Source organism: Apostichopus japonicus, chromosome 13 (genome assembly GCF_037975245.1).
Source record: "Apostichopus japonicus isolate 1M-3 chromosome 13, ASM3797524v1, whole genome shotgun sequence".
Classification (NCBI taxonomy): Eukaryota; Metazoa; Echinodermata; class Holothuroidea; order Aspidochirotida; family Stichopodidae; genus Apostichopus; species Apostichopus japonicus.
This window is the reverse complement of record NC_092573.1, coordinates 2427174-2436667: the sequence shown is the minus strand read 5'-3', so window position 1 is coordinate 2436667 and position 9494 is coordinate 2427174. Positions and strand designations below refer to the sequence as shown.

Sequence of the window (9494 nt, the reverse complement as noted above, 5' to 3'; positions counted from 1 at the left end):
AATTTGGGATAATCTTGTCTGGTGCTTTGCATTGTATAGACATGTTGCCTTTCTGAATTTCTTCTTTAAAGGAATGTTTAGACTCTAAGAACCTTATCAGCTGTTAGTACCACTTTTCCACTGATTCTTATCATTTAATTCTATAGGTTCTGTTTGTATAGTTCTGCCTAATGATCCAATCCATAGTTTCCAGGACTGTATATCCTTCAACTGGTACATTATTATGTCATGAATTTTGATATATCATTGACATAATTATCCGTGATTGATGGCAGACATAACAAACAAGCTTTTTTTGATGTTCAACAAATAAAGCTTATGAACTCTGCCACTAACCATCAGTCACGGTGGCTTAAATCTAATGGCTGAAGTGCACCACCCTCACATCAGGAAATACTGCGCTCCTTCTGAATCTTTCCTATAGTTTCCCACGATAATTTATCAATGGCAGATTTTCAACTGATATCAATCTAAAGAAGACCTGCAGCCTGCAGGTTGTGGATAGGCCCCTTATGATATACACTGCGACTGTCACAAAGGAAAGTAACTTGAATAACAGTTAATCAATTAATCGTTAATGAAGAAAAGATCATAACACGAGGCAGCGAGTCTAATCATGTTTTTTTCTGTGGCAGTCAGTATTTGCCAAAATAAGAAAATAGTGTAGAAAGTGCAATTTGAACTTCAACCCCCGTGCAGCATAGGCCGGATTGAGAATTTCATTCCTCCTCCCCATTCCCCAACACCCTCCGCAATTATTTATCAGTTTCCGCCAGAATCAAACCACAGGTCCGTAATTACTTACAGGCAAGGGTAAGTAACATAATAACTATTGTAACATAGACAACATGTCGGACTTCATCGACAAAAATAAATTGTGCGAGATCAAATGACGTCACTTGTATTCTATTCTATTTTTAGGGTTTACACGATAAAATTTTTCCTTAAAATTTCCCACGGAATATTTATCAACATTTAGCTGATTGATAGCTGCTTCTCAAAGACATTTTATTCGCTTTTTCGATCATTTGCAGCAAAGGATTTTATTTCCGTCATATATTTTAGTCAATTATTGACGGAAGTTTTTCGTACTACGGATTCATACAGCATACCGTGTTTTGACTTACTCAAGTCGGTTAGAGTTTCCAGGGTGTTTTCTATACAATTTATTACAATGATACCCAATGTAATATACTATATCTGAGTTCTGACTTCCGTTACCCGATATTTTATTTAGTCTCTGAATTATACTTAACCGTTATTGAGTAAGGGTGGTCATTCTATAAAGTCAACTCTTGATACTTTTTTTTGGCCAAAAATCATTTCCAACGTTAGCTGGTTTTCTGAAGAGACACAAATGGAAGTTCATGGACTTCCAGTCGATGCAGTAAGTATCACTATCAGTTGACGCAACGATATTATTATACAATCTAGCCTAGCACAAGTTAGGCCTTTCAGTTTTAGTACTAGTAGTATTGGTAGTAATACTAATAGGCTACTACTAGCATTAATACTAGTAATAGGGTTAAAGTAAATACAGTTAATACTAGGTTACGTTAACAATTGTTACTAACAATAGTACATATGAATTACTACTGTTAGGATAAACCGAACTTCTTATTCTTAAGGCACAACAATACACTTGTTTGTTTACTCAATTAGCATAGCCTAGCCTAAGTTCAGTTATTTATTCACCTAGGTTCACAAATAACTGAACTTAGGCTAGGCTATTCTAATTGAGTAAACTTTAGAAACTTAAATTTAAAACAAACAAGTGACATGGTTAGACTAGGCATAGCTTGACTAAGGCCTAATGTAAGCCTACCTAGCCAAGCAGCCATATTCTTGACGATACCTGTGTCACATTTAGATCGTTCACTTTTCAATGGACCTGGTTATGAATATGATGGTGCTATAACTTTGGTTGGACCATGCTTACTCATGTTTGTGTAATTCATAGATTTGGGCCACAGTTACGCATTATAGCCTAAAGAATGCCAAAACAAAATAATAAGGTGGGATTCACCCGATTGATGGTTCACTAAGGTGGTGCTTTTGCTTACAATATCAATTTAATAATCGTGCTCTGGTGCTCATTTAGCCAATTGTCAATTATTTAAACGATGCATTGGTACTCATTTACTCTATTGTTAGTAGGTGATGCACTGGTACTTATTTCCCAGTTCATCGGCTATATAAGCTTGCTTACTGTATCTACCAGATTGTCACATTGGTAAGTGATGCACTGGTGCTCATTTACCTGTTTGTAGTTTCAGTAACAATGGTGCTCTCACCTATTAAATACTAGATTGTTGGTTGAATAAGCAATGCATTGGGTTTTTTAAGTGATAGAATTAGTCCAAGCATTTGCTCTCAGATACCTGTGTGCTAATTTGGTCAGTCCCACAAGGACCTGTTCATTACATGTTCAACCTAAAGCCCAAGCCTATACTAGAGGGCATGCATGAGCCTAAAATTACTATCTATGCAGGCCTTCAGTAACATATATGGTAAGACTGTATACAATTGTTGGTTTAACCTAAATGCTGCTTAATACCGCAAGGCCGCATATTCAGCTAAAATTGTTTTTTAAAATCAATATGTGTGATGTTTTTCCCCAATTAAGTTTTTTAGTGATCTATGAAAAAAGTTTTGTAACTTATAAGTGTGCAACTCTACGACCTTTCGAGCCTATTAGTGCAATGACTCATTAAATTAATTACTCTTGAAAATGTGGTTTTCATAATATTAGAACTCCTTAAAGCATTTCTTGGGGTATATTTGCAATAAAATTTCTATAATTAAGTAATGGGAGACAACAGTATATTTTGCAAAACCAAAGGTTTCTTATTGACGTGAAAGTTACGGCACGTATACAACACCACGATATCATACTTTTGCTAGGCCTATCCAATCTGTTCGTTGATTGTTGTGCACCAAGGCTATCTAGGAGGTCCCAGCTATTTATAGATTAGATGGAAAGTCTGTAGAAACAACGTCAAACAACCCTTATTGTTAAATTGTGATGTCCAATGTATAATTATGTTGCTTGATTCCATTCAACTTTTGTGGGACCGTTCTACTAAATTCAACACAGAGATGGTCAACTTATGACTGGGGTGGGCAACCTACTGTAGGGCCCCCGGACCACATGTAGCCCGCCAGTGATTTTTTGCAGCCCGTGAGATGTCTCAAGAAAAAGAAAAAAAATCAATCTATCTTAAATGATCACAAAAATCGAGCGAGCTGCTTAGCATTTATTGGCACTAATTATGCTGTCAGGTAGGCCTATTATCCCCATTAATTATTGACTGAACAGTATTGACATTATGTTTTTGTGAATACAAATTAAGTACACACACCTATTGCATGAAACTCCTCGGAATCAAAGGTTTGAAATCAACAGCAGGGCATTGGTTAGGTGCGGCCCAGTCAATTTTTCACTCCTTATATCTGGCCCATTCATTCAAAAAGGTTGCCCACCCCTGACTTATGAGCTGCCCAAGAGTAAAAAGGTCAAGTTTGGTTGCAATGAAGTGTGGAAGTACGAAATGTGGAGAGAATGCTTAAGCTACAGTATACAGTACAGTGTCACTGCACATGAAAAGGTAACAAAGGTAGTTTCCATCAAAACTTATCAGGCTTGAATAGTAACAAATTTTCATCAAATTTTACACTTAAACACATCAATCATCATCATCAGTTCGACCTCGGTCGACCATTATCATCATGAGGGGTAGGAGAAGTTGGCTGAACAATAACCTGGCATCGAGATTTCCAGTCATTTCTGTCTTCCATAAGGGTTGCTAGTTCAGACGTACTTTCAGCCCCACTGTCCTCTAGAAGGAAATGCAGGAAGGTTTTATGCTTTGCACCAGGGGTACCATGTTTTGGCTCCCAGAGAATGAACTTGTTGGCTGCTTCTTCTGGGTGTCCGTGGTAGTGACCAGCTGCTCTAAGTCTTCGTTCTCTGATTTTCATGGTCACCTTGGGAAGATCGCTATAAAGCTGTTTGTTGGGTATCTTCTGTTTCCAACTAATATCAAGGGCAGCCCTCAGTAATCTTGTGTAACAACCGTGTATGTTTCTTTCCAGTTGGTCCATGTTTCAGAACCATACATGAGTACTGGCTCAACTAGAGTCAGAAAAACATTGACTTTTGTTTCTCTAGGGAGTCCTGACTTCCAGATCTTACTTCTAACACATCAAGATAGAAGGAAATATCACCAAATGAAGAAATTATGGAAGAATATGCATGTATTTGTTCCCTCCTTTGTGGGCAGTAACGGCTTAGGCTGGGGAGTAATTTTTTGGGTTGGTCCCCTGGGCTCCCAGGTACCCCAGGAGTTTATTTACCTGAACGTGGGTTACATGATGCACCGGTGGCCGATCGTACGGTACAACATATGCCTGCCACACTTCTTATTCATTGGGATAATGAACATGGCATCAGTAGTTTAATATTAGCCCAACCTTGCATGTAGACCTAAGCATCAAGTTAATGTATATCCTTAATATGCCTCAAAATGTGCCATTTCATGTCAAATTGTTTTCTTTCTTGGGAGTACCACATAGTCCCCTACTTCTTACAAGTTACTACTAAGATAGTATAGCATCTAAACACTTAGTACAAGTTGACCGTTTAGATGGGATTCAAAGACGCAAATACTTTCTCTTTGCTTCATGAATCTCTCAGCACTGTGATAGTGTGAACAAGCAAGCTCGTCATGTTTATTCAACCGACAATTATCAGGAAATAGTTACCACCTTAACATGATTAGCCTAACATATGTAGGCATCCTGTTTAGGCCTGCATCATTTTTCTATCAGGAGGGTCACTTAACCTTGTAAAAAAATAATGTTATCATGTGAAAAGGACAATTTTTCTGATCAACTAAGTTGTATTTATTTGAAATTTTCCCCATATTACAGCTGCAGGTTAAGCCTTTCTGTTGTTGTTATAATACAGGGCTCATTTTTAAGAAAACGTTAAGGTTGTCCTTGGGACTACTTTGCCTTCATTATTGGTTGTCCGAAGGATTTTTTGGTTGTCTAAATGAAAGCACTTGGATTTTAAATGGTCCGTCTGGCGCGAGAGCAATATGTTAGTAATACTAAAATTATTGATTTAGCGTAACGTTAGGCTACGCAGGCCTAGTCTATCGGCCTGAGGCCTACTCTTAGTGACTAGTCTTACGGAGATCGAAATATCTTGGATGGAACTGTAGTGTAGAGTTATATAATTTTACTAGGTGAATGACACTGTTCATGATGAATCATGTTTTGTTGCGGGAATTCTCTGGTAATGAAAAATGATTTCCGTAATCATTTCCAGAGACGGGGGGTAAGCCCAGGGTATACAGCATGTACATAGCAGCAACATAAATGAGCATGCGGTATGTCCACATGCACAGTATAGTACTCCATACACGTTGTACTCCAGCTAGCTTGTCATACGTGCGTGAGGCTGTGAGGCGGAATGCAGGCAGGGTCTGTGGTGTTCAAAGTATATGATACTGTAGGTTACCATTAGTGCATATGTACAGTATGCACATACAGCTAAAGTGTACAAATATCTCAGTACAGTAGATCTGATGACAGCAGTTGAAGTCTTCATCAAGTAGTGTTATATTTCCTGAGAAAATAATGTAGTTATGCATATATTCCTTTTATGAGTACCAATTTTCAATCTCTGAATGCACATTGTGAACACTTGATAGTTTATAGAAAAGAAGTGTCAAGGAATGCAGCAATGTAGTGAAAATTCTTCTAACATTGTGCCTATCTAAACACCATTTCATTTTGCCAGCTAACTTTTCCCTAGAAGGTATTAAACAATGTTTCATGCTGGAAGAATAACGTGGTGATGTTACATTCGTATTGATTAGTTGAAATGGGTCACTTCTCTTCCGGGACCGACTTAGTCTTGATTAGAGTGAGTAGTTTAGGAGAGGTGGATCTCTGCAAACAGTAACCTATCAGCTGTCAAAAACTACTAACACTAGGCTCTGGGTATAACTGCTGGTCTGTAACAATTATGTTGTATGTTTATTCTGTAACACTACTAGCAGAATTGTTCACTGCACATGCTGGTTAATTAAACCTAAACCTCAAACAAAGCTGGTTGAAAATGAAAAATCAATTCTGTTTGTAACACTATTCTTGCAGCTGTTCAGATATGTGCTATAAATATGTACATACATGTGTAAAGCCGGAAGAATATGGCATATTTGTGGTAACAATGTCTCTTAAGTGCTTAATTCTTTATATTAAAAATATTGAAACTCATAAAAACAATGGAGAATAGCTCCATCTGTTTTTATTATATTGCAAATAGTCACGTAATAATTCATGAAAAACAATGAAAGTGATAAATACACGGATTCAAACACAGTGTAAATCTATTCCGTGAAGTTTGAACATGAATGTGGGTTGATTTTGCTTCCAAAACTGGTAGTAGGGTAGAGAAGATTGGATGGGATCTTCAACAATATTTTCGCACCAATGAATTCAAGCGAGCATAGTGCCACAGACTACAATTTCAACATACTGAACATTCTCAAGCCCTTTGGGTATTGGGAGGCAGGGAGGGGGGGGGGGGTGAGGAGGGTCTGTGTTATGTACACATACTTAAAATGAAGTGATATTGTGAGTGTGCAGTTAACAAACATCTCATCTAGAGTTGCAATGTTCATATCTATATGGTTTAATAAATCTAGAGCTTTGAACTCATGGACATTAAATTGGCATTAAATTCTCTAAATATTCATGTGTGTAATCATTACAGTGGATGAGACTAACTTTTATATAGGTCATAGTGCATTTGTCTTCAGTGTCTATGTTAACGGTATAGTCATCCGGTCATTCAGTGTCAAATAACCTTTGAACTTGACATAGAATGGAATTTACTTTGCTCCTCGCTTACCTGTCTCCCCACAACTGTAGCACTCTCATTCTACCGTGTCTAGAATGAACTGGTAACATTTTAGCACTGTGCACCCTCTACAACCAGACACCACCTGTCAATGCTTTTCCTTCTCATTCTACCACCCAAATTGTCTACATCGTTTGTTTCTTTTGTGTGTTTATTATCTAGTTAATTCGAACAGTTAATTGGAACGGTTCCCTAGGATCCTTGTTTGGTATTCACTGGAAGGAGGAATACTATTACTCTTCGTTCGTAGCCCAATAAGTATCATTTTTTTGTTTAAGGAAAGGGTGTTTGAGACTGTTTTGGAATTTGTGCTGGCAGAATACTATGATATCATTGTCTAATTATCTGTATCAGTGACAGATCTGTTAGGCCATGAAATGATCAGCAGATTTATGAGAAGTGGCTATGGTAATGTAAAAGCCTGTACTTAGTCTGAGTCACTATGTACAGTGTAGCCAAGGTCGAGATATAACAACCGTCTGATGGTTTGAGAGACCTAAATTCGTTGCGACAGCCTAAAGTAAGCAATGACTCTCATTTTAAACCAGAGAGGCAACCAGTTTTTATGGTAAAAGCATGCTGTTGTTCTGTTTGATGTTTAATCTACTTTGACGAGCAATTTTACTGTGAATAACAGAGAGCTGTTAACAGCCTGTCAAGAAAAATGTAAGCTCAAGAGCCAAAGAACGAAAGAACAATTAACATTTCTGCACGTCATACGGTACTCATACCTTAATTAATTAAGGTCGACAAAAAGGAAATGTACTTTAAAACTGTCATTGTATTGAAGAAGTAAACAAAGAAAAGAATTATAGCTACAAACTAACACTGTCTGCCAAAGGGTCAGTACAAATACTGGATTTACCTTGTTGTGGCGAATGTACAGTAACTTACTGTACACCGTCCATGTGCATATGTGTGGGACAAACATAGCCACCCCGTGGCTGGACTCCTTTATTTATTTGTTACAATATGTAATCAAATGGCACTGAAGACCTTGTACTTTGATGCAAAGGCTATTAACTGACCTGTAACGATGATAGCATTACTTGATAACCGACCAGTCCTGTCTACTCTGTAGTACTGTACATATCATTATTTAAGATGTTCACAAGAGAACCAGGAAATACAGTAGTAGACCTGTGTGAATCTTTGGAAACCTGGTATTTTTTTGGTAGGGCTATCATAAAGATGCTACTGATCCTATAGTACTTCTGTAGCTTTTGGAAAATCAAAATTTGATATATTTTACAGTTTTGTTCTTCTTTGTTGTACATTCAAGTGGTATGAACTGACGTTAGAGGACAGGTTCAACTGCAAGTTTCCCATAGGTTTTCTTCCATCTTGTGAGTGTTTATCAGGAATAAACACTCCCATAATTTGTCAATAAGTAACTCGTATTTAATATGTCATGTTAATAGTGTGATGGAGTTGGTTTTATTCATTTTGTTACAGTATGACTATGAAACAAATTTACTTTGTTTACAACTTGGCAAGAATTATGTACACGTAGCATTTATTAATTAGTAGACAGTGCTGTCATAGTCGGTTAATTTTTTTTTTTATATTTCGGGGAAAAATGTAGTGTTTAAGGGTTGTCTCCTAACTTGTTCCCTGTGAAGCATTGCAGTTGTATAGGTATATAGGAAGCTTACAAATAGTTTATGGGAGGGGATTTGGGGTGGGGTGGAGGAATGTTTAGTTTTTAGCATCTGACAGGATTAAAGCTGGCACAATTGTGGTATATGATACTAAAACTTGATAATTTGATTGCCTGGCATTCTTGTTGCTACAATACTGATTGATCCAGTGAGGTTTTGGAGTACATCTATAGTTAGAATAGTCAAAATTTAATTTTGTCATCTCCCAATTTTAACACTGCTTCCCCCCCCCCCTTCTCTCCAATTCTCCCAAATCCTTTGCCTTGGTACTGAGAATGCCAAATTTTTGTTAATTTATTGCGAAGGATTTGTTGCATAATTTGCATATCAATTTAGAGCTAACAATAGAATATTTGTTGGAAGTATCTTGAAAGCTCACAGCAGATTTTATGGCTATTTCTTTGTGTTATGTTTTGTTTCATTTGTCAGTGACCCTTGAACTTATTAAGTTTCTGCAGATTAAGGAGTCTGAGAAATCAAAGTGTAAAATAACAGGACATTGTGACATTTGAGCTCAGTAATCGCCTCCCACAAGTCATCTTACAGACTTTGTAGGATTTCTTCCTGCTGTAGGGTAGTTTAGGGGATTTCCAAAAGTGCTCTCGTTTCCTTTTCGTACAGTATTTTCTGTGCAGGATTGTAATGTAAAATAAACTAACAACGAATGTCTGTTCATTCATACACAATACGCTATGAGAGTGAATGAAACAATAAGTATTAATTGCAGGAATATGTAATTAAAACATCATGCACTGACAAAGCATCACCCAGGTAGATGAGAATGATAACAAAAATACCATGTGACATGTCCGCCAGTCCAGAGCCTTGGGTAATAAATAACTTTCGGTCTTATATTGTTATTCACTCCATAAAGTTTGGATGTACGCACACACACACAC

At 37.2% G+C, this 9494-nt stretch overlaps 1 protein-coding gene across 1 annotated transcript in view; it reads left to right on the top strand.

The window, feature by feature from the left end:
* Positions 1-1151: 1151 nt before the first annotated feature.
* LOC139978760 (E3 ubiquitin-protein ligase NEDD4-like) overlaps positions 1152-9494 on the top strand; it is a 34699-nt gene continuing 26356 nt past the window's right edge. Inside the window, exon 1 of the mRNA XM_071989240.1 lies at positions 1152-1387. Coding sequence (XP_071845341.1) covers positions 1358-1387 — 30 coding nt within the window. The 5' untranslated portion in view covers positions 1152-1357. The remainder of the gene's footprint in view (positions 1388-9494) is intronic.